Source organism: Telopea speciosissima, chromosome 10, assembly GCF_018873765.1.
Source record: "Telopea speciosissima isolate NSW1024214 ecotype Mountain lineage chromosome 10, Tspe_v1, whole genome shotgun sequence".
In the NCBI taxonomy this organism is placed as follows: domain Eukaryota; kingdom Viridiplantae; phylum Streptophyta; class Magnoliopsida; order Proteales; family Proteaceae; genus Telopea; species Telopea speciosissima.
The window spans coordinates 47,730,004-47,753,329 of NC_057925.1; the positions used below are offsets into that span (position 1 = coordinate 47,730,004).

At 36.9% G+C, this 23,326-nt stretch overlaps 1 protein-coding gene and 1 non-coding gene across 2 annotated transcripts; both read left to right on the forward strand.

Moving 5' to 3' along the window:
* The first annotated feature begins 9,345 nt into the window (after positions 1 to 9,345).
* Positions 9,346 to 13,950, forward strand: LOC122643929 (truncated FRIGIDA-like protein 1). The gene is made up of 3 exons (XM_043837505.1): positions 9,346 to 10,243; positions 12,966 to 13,141; positions 13,238 to 13,950. Exons 1-3 carry the CDS (start codon positions 9,454 to 9,456, stop codon positions 13,811 to 13,813), a joined length of 1,542 nt encoding a protein of 513 aa, XP_043693440.1. The 5' UTR covers positions 9,346 to 9,453; the 3' UTR covers positions 13,814 to 13,950.
* On the forward strand, positions 11,763 to 11,844 carry LOC122644387. The gene has a single exon (XR_006330319.1). It is a non-coding gene; the product is annotated as a small nucleolar RNA SNORD96 family (small nucleolar RNA).
* Positions 13,951 to 23,326: the final 9,376 nt, after the last annotated feature.

The following is a 23,326-nucleotide window of genomic DNA, read 5'->3' on the forward strand; positions in this document are numbered from 1 at the left end:
ATACAATATGCAATCACTTGATTAGTTAAGCTATAGGAGTTAATGAACGAGGTCCAATATGCAATTTATTTCTATTTTAACCAAAAAAAAATTCTACTTTTGTGAAAATGTTTTCAACATAAAATGAGAGCTTTCTAACACGATCCAAATATCTTTTGTCAATGAAACTCAAAATTTGTGGAGAGATAGAGCCAAAGGTTCTGCATGTTAAATTTAATCCCAAAGGGAGTTTGCCAAATCTAAAAATCGATATTTGAAATGATTCAAGACCATGGGAGATTGCACAATAGTGATTGGAAGAATTTAGCTCGCCTCCAGGGTGGTGTGCGCCCAGGGTGCTGCCAGGGGGCATCCAGCGGTTGAACTGTGCCGCACACATCTTGGTGCATGCCTAGGGATGTGTGCAGCACAGTCCAACGGCTGACAACACCCTGGGTGTTCCCTCTGCTCCTTGGAGACGATCCTGATCCGATTGGAATACCATAGCCATTCCTACGGCTTAGCCGGACTTTTAACAGTTGACTCATCCTAACCTTATTCTCTCCTTTCAACAGTCATAATAGCCACATCATCTCTCCATGTGGCATAATGAAGGTGGGCCATGTTGATCGAGGGGCCACTGAACACTAGGCCATCAATGGAATTTTTCCCAATAAGTATCTGAATTTGTATCTAGTAATATCCAATTAATTATTCACAATAATTGAATATTAGAAAAGTGTAGCACACTGGCATTTTGCAAGCCCTAGCCCAATCAAGGTTTTTTAGTAATCGATATTGGGATCGGTATTGGTCTTGGTGGATAGTAATCTAGATCGATCTATATCAATATTGATTGGACAAATTTACCCTTGTTTTTTAAAAATAATTTTTTTTAACATTTTTACCCCTAGTTTGTACCGATCCACCAACATGAAATCGATCAAGAATCGATATCGATCTCTACCGATATTGAAACGAGTCGGCTGACCCAAACTTGATCCCACTTGGTGCTTTGTTTTGGGTCACATTGAGGGATGGCATGTCCAGTTAGAGGAATTTTATCCATATAGTCCTACATGGATACGTCAAGTAATATTGCACAATTTCAAAAAATAAAATTTCCAAGTAATCCAATTCACCCAATCATGAATGTTTGTTAAATGCTTGATTTTGACTAGGGCTGTAAACGGATCGGATTCGGCTTGGATAGTGCTATATCCGCATCCGCATCCGATTAGCTTTCAGACAGATTCGGATAGTGCTAAACGGATACGGATACGGATAAAGATCGGATTTTTTATTCGTTTACATGTAAATATAGCTTTTCGGATAGCTATAGCCTATCCGTATCCGCATCCATTTAGCTTTTGGACAGATTCGGATTGTGCTAAACGGATACGGAAACGGATACAAAAACGGATTTTGATTATTCATTTACACCCTTAATTTTGACCTATAACAAGATTCATTTTTCCCTAACTGCCCTCTATCTAGTGGCAAATTATTATGCTCGATTCGCCTTCAAATAAAAGAAAGAAGGGACGTAAAGTTTTGATTGTATGACCTCTTGCCTTTGTAACCAAATACTCTGAATATAGTGAGATAAGTAGACTATTTTTGCATTTTATCTTAGGGTTTTTTAGGTTGAAAAAAATATTAATAACCATGAGGCAAAAGGTTTTGTGCATGTTCATGCATCGTTGGATGGGAGATAAAGGTCCAGATGCACCTCCTCACTATTTCCATCCTATAGCTGTGTGCATGGTCGTGCAATATGTAGGATCATGTACAAAACCTCTCCCCTAACTTTGTAGGGAAGAAAAAAAAAAAAAAGAATCCTTCAAATTACTCGCCCTTATATAACGAATGATGCCCAAAACTCTATTGGCAATGCTCTTGAACTCTCATCGAAATACCAGAACCCTTGAATGAAGATTTTATTTAAACCACGGGTGAAGGAAAACTCGATCTGAGAAAAAAAAAATTTGAAAAAATACATCATAACGATGATCCTGCCTTTCTTTTAGTTTCATTTTTTTTGGAATGTAAATTACAAACACATAATGACATTAAAAAAAAAAAAAAATACAAACACATGAAGAAACATGTGATAAGCCTAAGCTGGAACATTGTAAATGTAAACTAGCAATGCAAACCATGTTATACATGTGAAAAAATGTTTCTAATTAAATATCATAAAAGTGGACCAAAGTGGCTGCTTTACATAATAATATCCTAGTTAGGACCTGTTGTTTTCAAAATAATTTGAAAGTCACGAAAAAATAAGACAATTAAGAGTCACAACCGTTACCATTTGGATGGATGGTGAGGCTCCAGGTAGCTGGTTAGAAGGAGATATGGATTGTTGACTTTGGGAAGTTTTCACCTTTTTGGTTGATCTTCAGTCTTCTATGAACAATTCTAATTCTGTGAGTTTTATTAATCAATCTCGTTCTTATGTTTCAATCACTCATTCTCCAGCCAATAAGACTAGAACAAAAAGCTCAAGATGTATATTGATGATGATGTACTCCTTTTTTTTTTTTGTTTATTTTAATCTTTTATGTATTAAAAAAATTAAAAAAAATGGACTTATTTTCGTGTTAGTATGGAGAACTATCATTGTCTTCTATATTTTTTGAGTACATATATGAAATGATAAGATTTTACCATATTAAGAAGGTAAAAAAATAAAATTTCAAATTCTTATTTGATTACAACAATATTTTACCTTTTCTAAAACCAAGAGATTAAGACATTTCACTTGAAACTCGGTCCAATCTTTATGGGATCGTGGTGTTTGTTATCGGAATCAATGACAATATGCCCAATTGATATGCTAAGGCTACGTTTGGTTTGCATTCTTGTAATGCATTCTGGGTCAATAATGAATGATATCATAACAAACACAGCTATAGCCTTCCACCCGTAATCTTAAACATCAAGACCTACTATTTATTTAGCGAATATTTGTAATCTTATCTTCTCAACCTCACCATTTTGTGGATCCCAAGTATCTCACTCCTTAAGATCTTAATTCTAAATCGCGGTTAAAAAAAAAGAGCAATGCAATGATATTTTGAAGGTGTTTGAAATCGTAGAGTGAACATTTTGAAATTAAGGTTACATGTGTATGATTTGTTGGAATGCATTATGACCTAAAATGGATACCAAACTGAGCATAAATGTTGTCATCCTAAGGGCGGTTGTAAGGATTGATCTCATCATCTCATATCACATCTCCCCAACTATTTTTTCAGCTGTCAAGTATTGTCTCATCCTTAAAAAGTGCATGCATGAGACATCGTACCAAGAGGGACCACCAATTCATGAACTATCCGTTTTGGGTTGAAACGTTTTTCCTATTTATTAAGCTCCCCATCATCATGCAAACCGTGAACACAGGTTTTAATTTTTAAAACTCAACTCAGGATCAAATCTTTTACATCGATGCTGATGTTATTTTGATTTGAACCGGTCTGGAATCATGGTTCAAAGGTATTGGTATCATACCGATCATATGTATTGGCCAAAGAAAAAAAAACTTGGGTTTCGATCTAATCAAAATAGAGTTTTGGTAGGTTTTGGTCGAAATCATGGATTTTTTTCCCATTGATGGGGAAATCAAGGTTTCTATCCCCAAAAAAGATTTCTTAAATTTGATTTTTTGCAGGTTGCCTATTTTTGATATTTTAAACACAATGCATGAATTAATTTCACTAAAAAATCATTGAAAATGATACTTATGGTTTCGACGCTTTACTCTCTGTAGCCTAAGCTTGCTTTCTTCCTAAAGTATAGTATTAATTGGATTTCTCTTTATCAGAAAAAAAAAAATTGGATTTACAATGGGTAGTGGAGTGATGTGATGGTGGGCTCCAACCGTTCTACTTTAAGTATCGTTTAATCTTCTATTAAGGGAACGGAAGGTTGTTAGAATTTCACGAGTGTTTCACCATAAACTCTTTCTTGGGTAGAAAACGACATCGAATTCAAAACCTCAGCACTCTGCACAGTAACAATAACAACAACTTACAAGTGTCAAGCATGCACATCTCTCGTCTTTAATAATACATAAATTTAATCGTATATTAGATTCATCAACGGGTGGAAGGGGAGGGGTTTGGGAAACTTGGCCGAAACCAGCACCGAAACCAGTGAAATCCGATCGAAATCCGATCGAATTAAGGGATTTTTAAAACTCCAGTAGGATTTCATCTTGGAACCTGTCAAAATCGAGACAATTTGGCGGTTTCAACAGGTTTCGGTCAAGTTTTCGATCACTAGTATTGACATCGTTGGTACCCGATATCGATACCCGACTCATAAAATAGTGATGTATTGGACCATGTTGGGGGAAAAATGGTTTGAATTTTTATTTTTTTATTTTTTGAAAAAACGATGACCAAACCATATGATAAGGCCTGTATCAAGTATCAACCGATCTATATTGGTATCGACCGGGATCAATACCGATCTTGATACCCTAATTCAAATCCTTGTTTGAATTGATTGCAATTGTCTCAAAATCAATCGGAATTGGTTAGATTTAGTAAGACTCAATGAGAACTCGTTTCTGAGAATCGAGGTTAATTGGAATTAGGATTGGTCCATATCAAGTTGAATTGGTTGATTCCCTTGAGTCTAATAAACCATGATTTTGAAGGAGCATCACACACCCGTTAGTGTCGTGAAAAATTGAATATAATATGTAATTTATTTTAAGAAAAAAAGAAGCCCACGATGCCAGCATGCAGATTCCTTTATACACTCTCTCAAATTTCACTCATGGGATCCACACAATTTCTCCACATTAAATATCCTCTATAGACAATTCGTCATCCACAATACCTATTGGTGGGAAACTCTATGCCGACATAGTAGGGAATCTCTCCCTTTATTGTATTAGTTGGGCTGTGGAAATTAATGAACCAGACCCAATAGCTTCAAGTTGTTATTGAGACAACTTTTTTTCACAAAATTGATTACAACACAAAATGAGAGCTTTTCTCAACACCGTGCAAATATTTGTTATCAATGGAACTCAAATTCTGTGGAGAGATAAACACCAAGGTTCTATGCTTGCATGTCAAATTTCGTCCTAAAGAGCGCTTGCCAAATCTACAAAATGATATTCAAAATGATCCAGGATCAAGGGGGATTGCATAATAATGGTTGGAGTACTATAGGCGTTTCTAGGGCTCAGCCTAGGTCTGACCAAGCTTGAAGTCGGGTTGAGATATCTCAACACACTTTTGACACATGACTCACCCAAAACGTATCCTTTTTGTCCAACATTAATCATAATTACCACAATACCTTTTCATGTCGCACAAGGAAGGTAGATCTTGTTGACAGACCTCTCAACTCTAGACCATGCAAATGAATTTTGCTGAAGTATCCAAATTTTGATCTAGTTACTTCTAGTTAGTTCTTCAAAATATATGAATATGACAAAGTGTAGCACAATGACATTTTGCTATATTATTCCACCCCACCCCCCAAAAAAAAACCATTTTGCTAGCCTTTGGCCCAATGGGTGCCTTGTTAGGTCATATAGAAGGATGGCATTTCCAATTGGAAGAGTTTGATCCCTAGTTTATAAAAGTGCATTTAAAATGGCATTGTTGTTTTTTACCATTTTAAACGGTTATTCTCGTTAGTTTCCCAAAGATAAGGTAAAAAAAAGGCAACTGACCCTCTTTTCCATTTTAAACACATTTAAAACACATTCTCCCCACTCCCCTCCACTCTTTTTTTTTTTTTTTTTGACCTTTTTTTATGTAGAATTGCTTGTCGTTCACATTGACTCACTTAACTCATCGTTATCTCTCTCCCGAAATTCGATCAATCTAATTCTTTTATCGATGTAAAGATGCATTTCCAATTGGAAGAGTTTGATATATTTATAAACATGCATATCATTGTTGTTTTCAATTAAAGATCATTAGTTTCCCAAAGATATTGAGGTACAAGCTTTTTTATGAATGCATTTATTGATCATTCTCTCCGAACCCGAATTTCTTTAAAGAGATGACTCCAACTCCAACGGAACATGCATCACTAAAGATCAATGCAGTATCCAAAATTTACAACAATGCATTTATTGACAAGAATTTTAAAAGATGACTCCACCACTGAACCATAGTCAAGCATTGCTCAACAAGGTTTCAAGCATTGCTCAACAAGGCTTTGGACATTATGATGTATAAATTGGGAATTGATATTTGATGATATTAGTTGACATGTCTTGAAATTTACAATGGGCTGTGGAATATATATGGATTAGTTTTGGATGGTACAGTTGTTTTGAACATTAGAAGCAAATATTCAAGTAAAAATTCCTCAATTTATAGGAATAGTCTCTTTTTTTGTTCCCTTTTTTTTTTTTTGTTATCTTGCTCAAGTATTAAATTGTAACCCAAACAAATTTTATTAAGTGGTAAAATAAAGTGTTGTGAAATTTAAGACTACCCTTTCAAATATTTCTAAGTATGACCCTCCAAAGGAGAGAGAATGGAAGGAAATACATGAGAGGACACAATGCAGATCGTCTACGGCCTGGCCAAGCTGCTCGTAGCGGCCTGTGAAAATATATGATTGAATCTTAGTTCTAATTTTGATGTAAGACTAATTCACACCATTATTTGAATATTCATATGGTTGAAACTGCCACATTACCTTCCCAGTGACAAAAAAAATGGTGTTGGCCTGCTGGTGTAAGGAAACTTTTTCAGATCAAAACAAATATTTTTTCATAAAAGAAGAAGAAAGAACGACGTCTCGTCACACCCTCCTACGCACTCTCACATGGCCACATGAAAAGACCATCTCACCCCTTCTTGTCAATGTCCATGCGCTCACTGCCATTGGCTTAGCCGCTGGCACATTGGTGACGCAATCAAGTAGCATTCTTTTTTCCACATTAAAATAAAAAAATCCTAAATATAATAAGATTCAAGAACTTGCTCTCTTGATGGTAGGAAAAAGAATGTAGTCCATTAGAAATTAGTACCAACTGCCAGTGAATACTAATATAGATGGTTTTCCATGTCATTGCCACGTAAGACTATAAAGGATAATTGGTTTAGGAAAACACTAGGAGGATTTACCATCAACTCCCTTCCCGAAAGAAGAGTATAAGCTCCTGACTGGGTAGGCTGGAGTGGGCTTCGAAAAACCCAAGCCCAGCCCAAGTTCTTTGTCCCAATTCAACTAAACCTGACTAAGTTGGGAGAACTGAATCATAAACCATCCTAGGTTGGCTTACAAGCCCAAGCCCGGCCGAAGGCCCGAGAATAAATGTTTGTCTCAACATATATTATGTCAGTTGAATGCAGTATTTTTTACCAAAAAAAAAAAAAAAGTTGAAAATCTCATTTCAGATTTAATAAAAAATAAAGTAGGTAAAGCTTGTCCTTTAAAAAGAGAAGGGAGAGTGTAAGAGCGTTCTCTGTGCAGGACCACATGGGTGAGAGGTGCGAGCGACAACAAATGAGAGCACATATTTTGGCATCTCAGTGGGCAAAGTTTTCGCTTTTCATGGGTGTGGGGCAGTCATTTCGCTCCCGCTGTGTCTGGGCATGGCCTTTACCCTGTCAACATAGAACATTTTCCCAAAAAGAATAAGGGAAGTACTTCAATCACAAGTTCACAACATGGAAGGGTCAATAGCACCAGTCATATGTAAAATTTTAATCCAGAATGTACTATATTGGAAAAATAAAATCATTACAAGATCCAAATGTTCTGAAGGATTCATAGACATGCATGAGAGGGGATACCATTACATTGAAGTTTAAATAGAATTACAAATTAGGTATGCTCACCTAATCATGTTTCACCGGGAATCACATAGTAGGAATATGAACTATAGTTGGAAAGCCAAGTTTTTCCATTTGACACGCATGAGAGGGTATGCCATTACAAGTCAGTTTATTTAAATTTTTTTTTTAAGGGTGGGGGGCAAGAGATTGTTATTTGGTCATGTAGTGCCTACACTAGTGCAAGAGTCAATAAGAGTACATGTAGGAGCATTTAAGTGAATGAGAGTTTTTCAATTCATTGTGGAGTTTTAGCAGTAATTTCACGTGATCATGTGTCTAGGTGCAAAAACTGGTTAATGTTCTCTCAGTCCCAATATGACTCATTCAACCTCTTATATCAACTACTAATCATCACTTTTTTGTGGGAAATAGATTTGCACAACACCCATCCAAAAATGAAATTGCACACCTCACATATGACTTTTTATGTGAGAAATGATATGTCATAAGGAATTCCCTCATTCGGCCAAAAGTGCACTAGGTTGATAACTTTTTATTTCTTTTTCTGTTAAATTGATAAACTACTACTTCACCAACTATCTAATCAACGGCTGCTTGAGGAAAGTGGAACAAGTTGTCCACCTAAGCCGTTGGATATACTTTAACATAATCCAACGACTGGAATCTCATCGTACTTGATTATACATCATCCCAATTTATATTTAGAAATACAGAACAACGCCACCCTATGCCCAACCATAGGGCCATAGGGGTATGCAAAATGACGATCGCACTCCACTAGAAAGACATAATGACTAGAGATGTGGCAGTCATTTTGTGCGCCCTTATGTCTAGCATAGAGACAACATGCGTTTGTGTGACTACCACGCACGAGGGTGCAGGCTACGTCTAGACACATGAGGCAGGATGATTATTTTGCCTACTTCCATGTGTCTGAGCGCATCTTGTGTCCCTAATGCAAATAACATTTTTCCTAAACAATAGTATAAATCATACCAAAAAATCATACCAAAGAGAGCTAAGTCCTATGGGAATCTTTACCAAACAAAAAAAGAGTCCCATGGGAATGTGACCTAGACCGAGAGAGGAACAATACAAAGGCCCAGATCTATGGTATAAATGGTTCATTAGTTCTTATGTGGCCCACTTTCGAGGTTCTAGCGCCCACCCCAAGCCTATAGTGGACCCCAGCTCGGAAGCCAGACACTCGAAACCCTAATCTTCCATTCACGGCTATTGACCAAAAAACAGAACTTCCATTCGCGGCGTGACACGATAAAGTATAAAAGCGGGACACCGCACGATTCTCATCGGACGATTTAAGAAATATCACAAACGCGACTATAAATCTCTCTCTTTGGTCCGTTCCATACGGTGTTCTTCGTCTTCATCTCGAATTTCTGTTCCGTCTATGAATTTCTCCGTTGCGGATCTAGGGTTTGATCTGAACCTATGAAGGTAACGTGATTAGGGACGTTATCTGTTCCGCAGGAGAAAGTCGGTCTTCTCCTTCTTGCAAGATTCTATCACTAGGGTTAGGGCTTGCAGGGCTTGTTTCTTCTCAGTTCTGAGTGCTAGGGTTTGAGGGTTTTTTTTTTTATCGTATTGATAATTTAGATCGCTAGGGTTTAGGATATTTGCGTTAGTTTTCATCTTTTTTTATTTTTAGGTTTAACTGCAGAAAATGGCTTCATTGGAGGCGATTTCTACTGCTATTAAATCCAGCGATGAGAAAAGGGAGAAGCTTCGCAAAGCATTCGAAGATCTCCAATCACACTCTTCTTCCCTTGCTTCATTCACCCTTCAGTGGAAGGACCTGGAGGAGCATTTTGACTCGATCAAGAGTTCCATCGATGAACGCTTGAAGGAACTTGAATTGAAAGAGTCCCAAGCCGGTGATGGTTCGGATTTGAAAGAATCTCCTCCCCATAATGTGGACTCTAATGGGAAGCAATCTTTGCCGTTGGAGGATGATGATACAGATCCTGAGTTGGTTTCTCTCTGCGTCAAGATGGATGGGAAGGGTTTGTGGTCCTACATAATGGAACGTCGGAGAGAGTTGGCTCTGATCAAGGATGAACTTGCTACTGCTCTTAAATCTGCATCCGATCCTGCAAAGCTTCTTTTAGACGCAATGCAAGGTCTTTATATCAGAAAACATAAGAAAGACAAGCTTGGTGAATTGTCGGCTATCAAAGCTTGTGTTTTTTTATTAGAACAACAAACGGCGATGTCCGCACCAATCAAACCTCAGTCGATGGAGAAAGCTAAGAAATTGGCCATTGAATGGAAAGGGAAACTTAATCCAAGTAGTGATCCTCTAGAGACTTTAGCCTTTTTGCAATTTGTTGCTACCTACGAGTTGGTCCCCGCTATTCGTGAAGGTGAACTTCTCGATCTCATTCTAACTGTCGCTCGGCGCAGACAGGCAATTGATTTGTGTCGAGCCCTTGGTTTCACGGAAAAGATGCCTGGTAAGTCTTATTCTATCCCGGACATGTTTTGTTACTCTTTTAAGTCATTCTTGTTTTAGGTTAACTTTTTTTTTTTTCCAATTGATGTGTGCAATCGAGGGAAGCTGTAGGTTCCCTTGAAATTTTCCGGCTAAGCATTCGCTGTATTTCCTGCTTAAAATTGTAGACAACATTTTCGTTACCACAATGAAAAATTCATGTCCATAAGTTAGCATGTTCAGATACTTTCTGACAATTCGATCTAGTCCTTTTCTGTTTAAATGTTTTTGTTGCTGTCTCCTTCCATGGGCTGAAGGATTATATTTGATCTGGTCGGTCTAGATCATATGCTTTTGTTGGTTTCACGGTGTTGTGATACTTTGTTTTCTGTTTTCATACTTTTAGCCATTTTTTTTGGTAAAGATACTTTTAGCCATTTCAGTGTTATATTTTTTTATTAGCTGTCCTGCATTAATGATTCACTGCTGGTCATGATTCAATGATGCTGTTTGTTGAGAGCTTCTTAGTTGATGCTAAGCCTTACGCCTTGAGTTATGTGAGTTAACTTAATTCAAATTTTATTTTGAAGTGCGAGTTTTTGTGGGACAAATTATTGTTAGTTAAAGTCTCAAATCAGGCTTTTTAGCGGTCCTTCTTCAAAACTCTCCATTTGATGGTTTCCTTTTCATAGTCCATTGCCTTCGTGGCTGTGATTTCTGCCACTTCCTCTTGGATTGTAGTTGTTGTACTGTTAATTTCCCCCCCTAGTTGGTGTTTTGAGCTTGATGCCCATGATGCTGTTTTTTTGAACCTCAAGCATTCTATGAGAGTGAATCTGTTGGTTTTTTGAACGGCAAACATTCTCTGAGAGTGAATCTGCTTTAAGAGATGACATTACTTTCATGCATTTCTTACTTTGACTAGTCGGGATAAATTTTTAAGCTTTATTGTTATTTGGCTGGTGATATACTTTTGGGGGAAAGTTTTCCTCTTGATGGGCTCATGCACAGTTACTGTCTGTAATTGTGTACTGTCCATAAAACAAGCTCACCAATTGCTTTATGTGGTGTTCCTCCACTGATGGGCGTTCTTATATTACATTGCATCAATACTAGTGTTGTGGCCATTATTCGGTGTAATGTTTATGAGTCCCCATGTCACTGTTGGTTCGTTTGCTCTGGCTTATTTCTTGCCACTTATACATTGTCAATTTTCTTGTGTAAATATCTGATTGAGTCTTGTCCTTCTCTCTCTCTTATATTTATGTATATGGGGGTGTGGTTTTGTTATGGATTGTCTTGGCTGGGAGAAGCTATGTGATGCAATATTTCTGGCATTATTTTTCTGAGAAATCAAGAAATTGCTCAGTCAGATTTCACATTGTCATTTATTGAGTTCTCAAATTTTTTAATCTTTCTGTGCTGCTGGGTGGTCTGCATATATCATCTCCCCTATCAATAGTTTCTGTAGGTAGTACTCCCGCTCTTGTTCAGGCAATGTTAACATCTTATTTAGTCTTGTTTTCTAGATTTTTAACTAATGGTCTGTTGATATCACTTGTAAAAACCATCATTCGGGACTGAATGGTATTAACTTGATGTTATTCTGCAATTCTGAGGCCTCTAATTAATCTCTTTGTATATTTTTCTTGCTTGAGCTAAAATACTGTTTTCAATTTTGTTGACCTGCAATGCCACTCAGTTTTTTGATTTTACAGTTTCTCCTCCCTTTACCTGCTTTTACGTTCAGTTTCCTTGCTCCTCCTCGGAGTACCGAATTTCCAACCTACAATTCCAAGTTTTTTTTTCTTCCAATTCTTGTGCTCAATATTGAGCTATACGCTCATCACCTGCTGTTGGATCCTTGGTCGTGTCCATGGTTCGAGGAATCTCTATCGGATCCTCGATTTGTATCAGTGTCAGTGGAGACTGATACTGATTCCTGGACGATTCCGTATTCGTGGATCGATATGGACAAGGGTAAAAATGTAAAAAAATCTATTTTTTTTATGAAAACAGGGGCAAAGCTGATCCGATACAGACCGATCTGGATTGTTATCAGATCGGTATTGGCAGAGACCTATTCTAATACCGATTCCGATTACTGAAAATTTTAACTCTTCAATTTTTTTTTAAGATAGGTAGGTCCCCAAGAGAGTTGAACTCATGACAACCAAATGTGAGGTTTGTGAACTGAGCTAACCCTTTGGGGATCCTCAAAAGTGATTTGATGATCGCTTGGGTTTTTCATGTCATCTTTTCTTAATAATTTAGATCTATACATTAATTTGGTATTTATTCTATTGGGAAAAGGAATGCTAACCAATGTTGCATCGCGGCGTGTACCTCTGCCCAGGCACAGCCGTGTGCGAAATGACCGGTGCACCTCCCTGGAAAAGGTGCATAGTACTAGCGGTGCCCCGGTCCTTTTCCACTGGTTGTGCCTAGGCGCAGGTACATGCTGCAGCGCAGGTTACTGTTCCTTTTCCCATTTTAGGAGACTTGTTGGGTCTCTGTTTTATCATTTTCAGATTTTTAGGAGACTTTTGTTGGGTTTTTAATTGTCAGATAGTAATTTCGTTATGTCTCTGTGTGTGTGTGTGTTTTGGCTCTCCCCTATTCCCCCAAATCATGATCTTAAATGTAGGTTATACCTTGAATTTGGCAATCAAATACATCCTGTTGCTTGGCTTCTGTACCCACATTGGGTCAGTCTTATAAAATCTTTACGTTCTCTCCAACAGATTTTATTCAGAAACTTACAAGTAAGGGGAAGCATATTGAAGCTGTAAAATTTATATTTGCATTTGAGCTTACGGAAAAGTTCCCACCAGTACCTCTCCTTAAAGCTCACGTTAGGGAGTCCAAGAAAATAGGGCAGGAAATTAAGACAAGGGGAAATTTCTCAATTCAGTCACAGGTAAATTTGCAATTTCTCCTTATGAGTTCTTCGATGTTTAGGTTTTTAAAGTAGTCGTCATACTCCACTTTATCCTTTTATTTAACTTGCCAACAGAATGAGGCTGCAGCCAGGGAAGTTACTGCCATGAGGGCAGTAATTAAGCTCGTTGAAGAACACAATCTCCAATCCCAGTACCCTTGTGAGAAGCTAGAGAATCATATTGAGCTGCTGGAGAAGCTGAAGGCGGATAGGAAACGGTCTGCAGAGACCTCTTCCAACAAGAAGCAGTCTGGAAATAAACGTCATCGACCGTCGCCACCTGCTGATTCTCCTCCTCCTGCCACCCCAAAATCAGTTCCTGGGCCAACTTCTAGTACTGTTGCTCAAATTCATCAGCAGCCTCAGTTGCAGCCGTCTAGCTTGTTGGCAGATCGAGTTGCTCCTTACTTTGGTTCAGCAGCTGGACCATATGGATTGGCAGGACCACCTTCTGTATCCCCTTACCTAAGAACATCGTCTGAACTGTATGGGGTTGGTGTTAACCCACTCAGCTTTGGTGGACACCTAAGCCCGCCTAGGTCGCACCTGTACTCTTCAGAGTCACACCCTTCTGGTCTTTATGACAGGCCTTTGAGCTATGGTGGTTATGGTTTACCACCACCTCAGCACCGTCCTTTGTTCTACCCTTGATAGGTTGAGGGTGAGTGGTGTCATGGTGGTAAGCAGGCTTTGAAAACATCTCATATAAACTCCTAATGTCATTGTACAAAAGATAGGGTCTAAGCAAGTTCTTATTTTGTTTATCAAGATATTTGTTTTGGTGGGTTTAACTTCTTTTGACAGATAACGTACCTTCCCTTAAGAGATAATTTCATGGATAAATGTTCTTCGGTGAACTTGGCTCCTCTATCTTTATACAATCTATGTGGAGACTGGTCCTGGCTTCTTTTGACAGATAATGCTGCTCGGTCTTCCATTGAGAAATAATTTCATGGATAATGTGCTTAGGTGAACTTAGCTCCTCGTATCTCTCTGGAGACTTGTCTTGGCTGTTAGCTTACCATATTAATAGAAAATCTATGATTTCTTTTTTGTCTATTATTAGTCTGCCTGCGGCTCTTGGTCCAGTATGTGGGGAATCTGCGCCGCATAAAATTTAGTGCAACTCAACTTTTGAAGTTTGAACTTCTGATGGATGTCCAATATTATGGATCATTGATAGTATTTGGACCATATGCAAAATATAGTGTAATTGTTGGTCCCTAGATTCTATTTGAATCTCACAGGCTAGGAAACCTGTTGCTTCCTTGTTTGTAAATATGGAAGTCATGTTTACTTTCAAACTCGTATATATTGCTATGTGGAAGGGTAAGTTGGTTTGTGGTGTTAGTAGTTGTAAATACAGGATTGTGTTGTGTTATTGCGCAGTTCACTTTTTGTTAGACAAGAAAGGAAAATGAAGGAGAAAAATAACCCCAAGGGTTAGCGCAGCTGGCTTGGAGGGGACATGAGACTCCGCTTCAGGAAGTGAAGTCTCGTGATCAAACCTTCGTAGCTGCATAATTTCTTGGGGCCACTCGCCTGAGGCTCACTAGGGTCCAGAAGCTCCCGGTTCATGCGTGGCGTGGGGTTATGTACGAGCCCAGGGGGGATTTAGTCGGCCTAAAGTCGGATACCCCTCGTCTCCCAAAAAAAAAAATGGAGAAAATATTTAGAGAGAGGGGGGAGGAAAAAAAGAAAATGAGTTTGTGTCAGTTTTTACTTTAGAAAATGGAATCATAAACCATTTTTCTCAAGGATCATTGGTATCATACTAAGTCCTAGTTTCTTGTCAATAAGATCCATTGTACATCTTTGACTCTTCAAGTTTCAGTTCTGTAATGTGAAGTGGAAGTCTCAAAGTTTGTTCAAAATTAAAAAATAGAAATAAAAAAAAAGAAAGCAGTTTTCTTTACGGGAGTGTGGCTTATGTAAGCACTCCCATGAGTTTATCTCTCTCCTCCTTAAAATAAGGTGGCAGAGGTGTCTTTTCACATGGGGAAGAGAGAGATAGACTCATGGGAGTGTTGGTGTAGGCCACACTCCCGGACAGAGATTTTTTTCTCTAAAAATAATAACTACAAATTTTTCGCTAATATAAAATCAAAATACATGTGTTGGGTGTGCATTTTTTAAATACATTTTAGGTTAAGAATTATATTCAAAAAAATCTTATCAAACATAGCTTTAGTCTTCCATCCATGATCTTGAACATGTGGACATATTATTTATTTGTGGGTTCCGAGCATCCCACTCCTGAAGATCTCCACTCTAAGTTGTGGTTAAAGAGAATGAAATATATGGCTTTAGTTTGAAAGCATTTGAATTCAAATAATGGACATTTTAATTAAGGCTGCATTTGGTATGATCATTTGAAATGTATGGACCTAGAAAGCATTTCAAGAATGTACAGATGAATTCTAAGTTGAAGGTATAGTTTCAGTCATGTGATCCTCTGCTGCTGGGCAGCCGTGCAGCTTCACATAGGCATGGATGAAATGACTGCCCCACTTGCTGCCCAGGCACCCTGCCTGGGTTGGGTTCATGCCCTCTCTGAGTGAGGCCGCACACATGGCTGCCCGGCAGCAGAGGATCGAAATTGTCTTTATTATCCACTAGAATGCATACTAAGAGCAGTCTTATTTTCAGTTTCCAACAGTTTTCTTGTTCAGGGATTTAGTCCCATTTCATTGAGCAATGACATCTACTCTGATTACAATTTGCATGCTTTTTAATTTTTAAGGTGACTTATTATGGTCCCAATGGTGTGGTATTTTTTTGAATGTCACAAGGCATGTATTATGCCATGTGGATAGATGATGTGTCCATTTCGACCTTACGATACAGATGGCATAATCTAGATTACCCAAATACCTATCAAATTTAAGAATCTAATTCAATCAAATACCTTTATTGTATTAGCATGCATACTATGTATTTCCTTATATATTTACCTGTACTCTAGGCAATACTGTGCACTCTTTCAGCTCTGGCCACTTGAGTTAGTATTAAACAGTTAAGATTTAAAAAATCATAATAATAAATGATTCGACTTGAGATTTCCAAAAACATCACACTGGTAAGCCTGAGTCCTTGGCTCGATGACCAATGTGTTGAAGTGAGCTGGTTTAGGGTTGGGTTTTTTGCTTAGTCAAATTCAGACCCAAGCTCAGGATTTGTAACAGCAGCTTGGGTTGAACCTACCTCGGCTAGATGGAAACCATCCCGCATACATTCCTAGTCCTGATTTGATTTTTTTTTTTTTTGGGTAAAAAACAAATTTACAAATTCAAAAAGTGAAAAATTAATCACTCTATGTTCCTAGCTATCAATTTCGGTTTAAAAAAAAACACCTATTACCGTTGCTAATTCAGTTGGGATCCATGAATCTAAAGAATTTTTTTCTTGTCAGGTTCCCTGCCCCATCTGGCTGTCCGGTTCCTCTTATAAAGGGATGGAAATAACAACTTAATAACTCCTGGGCAGTGTGTTCGGGCAGAGGGTTAGATCGTCATTTTTGCCCCTTATAGGAAGAACTGGATCACTGTATCGGACAGGGAACCTGAGAGGATAATGATCCTGAATCTAACTGCTCTAGAATTGGACCGCTCGATTATTTGCACTTTTTTCAAAAGCCAAGACCGATAGTTTCATTTGGTTGGCTTTGATTTTATTCAGTTTCTGTTCAATCCCGGCCCACGATTGACACCCTTAATGAATACGAAAGTTTCAAAAATTTCTCTCTCCCTCTCATATTCAATTCCCCCCCCCCCCTTCCACACACACACACATATATAATGATAAACCAAGATCTCCCAAGGCCAAGAAAGATGATGTTGTTTGTTCATCCACTCCTCAAGATTTATGCAATAAAGTTCACACCTCTGCCCTCTGGCATCTAATTTCCATTGTATTCTGCAATCCTTGTTCCACCTCCCTTGTTTATGTTTCTTGAGTACATCATGCATGATCAAAATCTGTATAAGTGGAGACAAATTTCTTATAAATGATTAAAACAGATTCCCAAGCAGCCTTCCCGGTTAGAGGGTTAAAGTTATCATAAAAAATCAAAAGAGAATGATTCTCAATGAATAGTTGCTAGTATGCCTCAACTGACAGAGAGAGAAAGAGAAACAGAATCTTGAGAAGGAATAATGGTCTCAACCAAAGAGAACATTGTAAAAGGGGAATGAAGAAAGGCAACTTGACTATGAACCATCCATAGAAAATAAAATGTGAACATTATGATAGAAAACCTGGTGGACTTTTTGAAATTTCGATTTAGATGGAGTATTTAGCATTGACTCAAGAAGTGAGGTTGAAGGTAATTACTACGCAAGCCCAATGGTCTTGTAGTCCAACTACTCTTAGATAAAGACGAGATAAAAAGATTCCATCTCTTTATGACAAATGTGTTGGGATTTCACGCGGTAGGCAGAAAAAAAATAGTTTCACATCGGATATGAATAGAGATATAGGTGGGTTAATAGGTACTTGGGCACTCTCTCCTTAATGGCTAGCTTTTGAAGATGAATTCTACCTAGGTTCGATTCCGTGTGTTCACATCATATTTTCATAGAAGCAAATCGAGAAGAATTAGTATTCAATAAATATCGGGTCGCAATTCGGGTAGAAAAAGAGCATGTTTTAGAACACGCACTTATGGCAGATTTGTCTCCACTTTTAGTTGTCTATAAAGATTTGAATTTATTTAAAGGAATTAAAATTGGTAGACCAACTCCAGAATCACTTATCTAAAATTGGTAGATCAATTCTAGAAATAATCAAGGATACCTTAAGCTAGGGGTGCCCTTAAGACCACACTTGAGATTGGTCAGTGATCGGTCAATGGGTTGGTTTCAATCTTTAATCAGTCTTAGTCGATCGATTTATTATTATTTTTTTGTCTTTTTTAGATAATCGATCTTTAATTAGTTAGGTTGTACTCTTCAATCAAGTTGGAGCAAGACCGATCGATTATTAAAAAATTTCAGAAGTTTGAAAACTAAAAATCAAATTGTTTATTAAACATTGGGTTCAATTTTGTTCTTAATCGATCAGGTTCAGATAATATGCATTAGAACTACAAAATAGTAAGTCTGCAATATTGTCCTTAAAAAAGCCCTACATATTACAACATCTAAGGGTGTTATTCGGTTCGATTTGATGCAAGATTTTTTGGGTGAAATTGAAACCAAACAATTTAATAAAAAGTTTTAGATAGTGAAATTGAAACTGTTTTTAAATGGGTTTGATTTAAACAATTTTATTATGTTTTATAAATTTTTAATCAAATGTCTTCTTTTCCTTTTAATTTTTTATTAAAATGGATATAAAGTTAATATTAAAATAAATTGTTTATTATTATATATTTTCTTTTAATAATTATCAAGTTATAGTATTTTATATGTTTTCAAGTTTTTTTTATTGAAATTGATGTAAAAACTTAAGATTGACTTAACTTATTATGTATATATTAATTGGTTTACTTGAACAATTTACTATCGAATTAAAACGATTCTTTTTTGTTAAATCATTTAACTAAATGGTCTCAATTTTGAAATCAAAATCGAACAATTTATTAAATGATTTCACAAATTTCAGTCTAAATGGCTTGATTTGATTTCAATCAACGATTTTAAATTGGTTTTGACACCCTTACCTATATCTAGCCTTAACTGCTAAGTACTTGATAGACCCAGAAATAAACGAATTTCTCTAGCAACCTTACCCGTAATGTACATTGGACATGGTTTTAGAAATTCATATCGGATTGACCCTATCAATATCAACTATGATTATACCAATGTGTTAGCCAATACTGATACCTAACACACTCGTAACCATAGTTAGTAAGTTCGGGTACGACAATAATGCGGGAATAGATATGTATGACAATTAATTGGCCCATAAGGCAATAATATGTTTCAAAAAATCTGGTGCAATAAAACGCGTACGGTAATGATACGGTACGTGTTTAATATGTGTTTTAATACGATTGCTCTGTAAAAATCCAGGAGCAAAAAATACGGGTTTATCCTAGTAAAAATCAAGGAGCAACTGTTTTTTGTTTTTTTGTTTTTGCAACTAAATTCTAATCTCTCATGCCTTCATGAACACTTAAAACCAATATGAAATCATTTCTCATTCTTTTAGATCTCTACATCTAAATATTAATTAAGTTTAACCATGTCTATCAAAACAAATGTTGATTGGTAATCCATCAACCACAATCTATCATAGCAAATAAAAGCATGTATCAATCAAAACCCTGCTAGAGCTACATAGGCTGCATTCATTTTTGCAAGTCAAGAACCAGATCACTTCTTATTGACTATACTACATAGCCAAACAATTGATTGCAAACTGATGCAACTTGGAAGAGCCAAGGTAGGTATTGGTGTCAGCCAGTAAATATCCAACATTATCATGGATCAAGCACTAGGGTCAGAATCCAAAGGTTTTTTTCGTAAAAGATCCAAAAAGTTATAGCTAGCACTTGAAATACCTAACAACCTATGCTCTTTCTCAAAGTGAGTCCAGGTTTGGTTTCCAAATTCTATTTGAATTGTTTGTTATGTGCGATGGTGGAAGTCCAAACCTTATTGGACTCTCGATATTCTCTAGTACAGATTTGGAACAAGCTTTTATAGTTCTTTAGGATGCTACACTCTCAGGGAATACCAAATCGAGAAGGAAATGAAGGAGTTTGATTCTATTAGGAAGCTGGGATTTCATGTTTGTGAGTAACCCTCCATCAAGAAATGATAAAACCATGAATAAAAAACAACTAACATAGAGAAAAAACAAAAAACCTTAGTTCGTGAAGAATTGTAGATCTATATAAATCTTATCAACACAAAACACAAAGGCAGCGTTTGGTAAATGTCTGAACGGTGTTCTGAACCCCTTTTTCGTTCTTTTAGAACAAAAAAAAAGGATTTTATGTTTGGCTTGCCGGTTCGTTCTTTTGTTCTTTAAGAATGAACCGGAGGGAATCTTGACTAAAAGAACGTTCTTTACAAACCGATTTGGAGATGGTCTGCAAAGAACAAAGAACGCAAGAGTCACGATTTTCGATCAAAATCGAGCAACCCTCGAATACAACCACAACCTCAAAACGCAGTGGCCAGATCTGGGGAAAGGAAGAGGAGGAGGACTTGCAGGTCGATCTCCTCTCTCTCTCTCTCTCTCTCTCGCTTCCTCTCTCTGCTCTCTCTACCTTTCACTCTCCCGGTTTTGTTCTCTCTCTCGCTCGTTTGTTGGAATCCAAAGATCTGACTCTGGTTTTTTCTCCTTATCTCAGGATTTGGATCGACAACCTGAAGGATTCTGCTACAGTGATCAATCATGTCTAGCACGACCTTCTCTGCAAGTGAAGTGTGAAGTTGACTCCTTTATCTCGGGCTTTGGAGCAATGCCTTGAAGGATTTGGCTACTGTGAAGGCTTTGGAGCAATACCTTGAAGGTGACTCCTTTTCCAAACTATTTTTGTTTCCAAAACCTGCGATCTTTGGATTTCTGTTTATTCTTCCCTTTAATCTATTTTTTCCCCAATCTGTAAAACTGCAAACCTACGATCTTTGGATTTCTAGATTTCCAAAACCGCTTTTGTGTATTTTTTTTTTTTTTGCTTTCTTTTTGCTGGGCTGAAGCTAATGGGAGCTTCCTCTATGTGGATTCAAGAATCTTTAGAAGCTAAGGAAGCCGCAACCTGCCTGTCTCTCTCTCTCTCTCAAAATTTTTCATTTCTGTTTTGTTAAAACTCTTTTCTCTTTTCTCATTTCTGTGTACATATCCATGTATTGTTTTCATTCCATAGAGATCCATTGCTCTTGGAGACACTAGCTTTGGTTGTAGCGATATCTAAGGCCTTTTCACGAATTATCAATTAAAGTAAAATTGTTAAATATACTGCTTTTGATATACTACCTTTTGATCAAGCTTTTAGCTATAAGCTTTGGTTGTAGCGATTAAGATCCAAGGCCTTTTGATATACTGCTTTTGAAGGAAACAGATGAACCCAAACAAAGAAACAGTCTTTTTACAAAACTATGTTAAATATACTGCTTTTGATCAAGCTTTTAGCTAGCTTTGTGCCTTTGTGTGATTATAGAAATGGATTTGAAGATCTTTCATTCAATTTTATTCTTGAGTGTTTCAGACAAAGGGGGAGTTGAGCTTCTACTTCCCTAACCCAAGTTGAGGATGAAACACTAGATAAATTGTAGGTAACAGAGAAGGAAACAGATGAACCCAAACAAAGAAAAACAGGGGATCTGAGACATCTCAAGTGATATAATATGGACAGGGGGTAAGACAGTAAGAAATCCTATTTTTAAAGAAAAACCAAGGTTAAACTTGTTTGATATGATGCCAATCTCTTCTGGGTTGATTTTACCCGTTTGAATACCATGCACTTAAACCATGGTATCAAAAAGTGGAGGACTAAGAGAGAAAGAGATAGAGAGAAATTATGGTGGGAAAGAGATAGAGATCCAAGCCAAAAATTCTGCACTATAGCCCTTTCTGGTCTCTTGTTTACCCTCATTCACTTGGGGTAGCCAACCACGGGCAAGGGTGACTGAGCATATATATATAGATGTAGAGGGTGGTAGAGGGGTTAAGAGTAATGGATAGGCTGCAGGTCGGGTTAAGAGGTGGAAATTTACTTTTTTTGGGGGAATCGGAAAGAAGTTTGAAGTAGAGAAATTTAAGTGATTATAGGTTAAGATTATGGGAGTGATAAAAATTTCCTTTTTTAGAATTAGAATCCAAAACAATCATAGCTTAAATTGCATGTTATTGCTTGTTGTTCCTGATGTTCACTGCTGCTATTATATGCTTGGTTTACAATTTTAATTTTCAATCTTATTTATAGAAATATCAGCATTTATGGCCTTACGGATGTATTTCAGTTCTTCATCAACTCTTTTTGCACTTAAGGAATACTATATTCTAGATTATAGATTCATACCTTCTCTCAAACAAGAGAAAGAAATGTCAAATTATTTGTATTTATAAATAGTTATTCACGATATGCTCCCTTGATATGGGTGTTTTCATTTCTTTAATTGCCAGTTAGGCTTTTGACTGTCCATTAAAAACACATTTTATGTAAAGATGCTTTCATACATCCCTTCCTTTGTTAGTCAGCCTTGATGTTGGTAATGGATCAGTAGAGCCTTATGCATAGCATGTGTATGTCATCTTCTTTTTAATATTGTTTGTTATCTATATTCAGATTTTATGGCTACTGCAGCAAAATCAAAAGGAAAAGCAAAAGTAGGGCCTGTCTCTTGGTCCAACAATGAGACTGCCATACTAGTTAGGTTCATGGTAGAGAATGTAAGGTCTGGCAATAAGAGTGCAATTACATCAGCAGAGAATCAAGCCAAGATGTTCAAAGACATCCTTAAAGGTCTTACCAAGCTAGACCTGAAGAAAGAAGAAGATTAATACAAGCTTTAAGTGTTAAAGTTGTAATAATTGTTTTAATTAACTATAACATACTATATTTTAATTTATGGTAAGGTTGGTTATGGATTTTATATTTAAAATTATTTTAATATGTTTTTATAAGATATTTTTAATTTAAGTTTGTTATGTAAGACACATTTTATTTTATTTTATTTTCTTGTATGGATGACATTATTGTAATTAATATTAAATACCGTTCAGAACAGGTTTTACCAAACATCATTTCTGTTCTGAACGACGTTCTTGAGACCGTTACCAAACAGTCATTTTTGGTCTCAGAACGCCGTTCTAAACAAAGAACGCAAAAGAACGTTCTAAACAAAGAACGCCCGTTCTTTGTTCAGACATTTACCAAACGTAGCCTAAGAGAGAGAGAGAGAGAGAGAGGGGTGGATTTGATGGATATGGACTAGGACTAGAGTCTTTAGGTTGATAAGAGACCTAGAGTGCTCTACCTAACTATGAGAGTAGATGGTTTGCTAGAATTTGAATCTTCGGGTTTCAGGTTTGGAGGTTTTCTCATCGACTTTTGGGTTTTTAGGTTTTAGGTTTTTTTCTAAAAAAGAAATTAAAACTCATAAATTTGTTAATATACGATTAATACGACAATTAATATGTAATTAATACGACAATTAATACGCATATAGTATTGTGTTTCTTCAAAATCGCATATAAAATTAGACT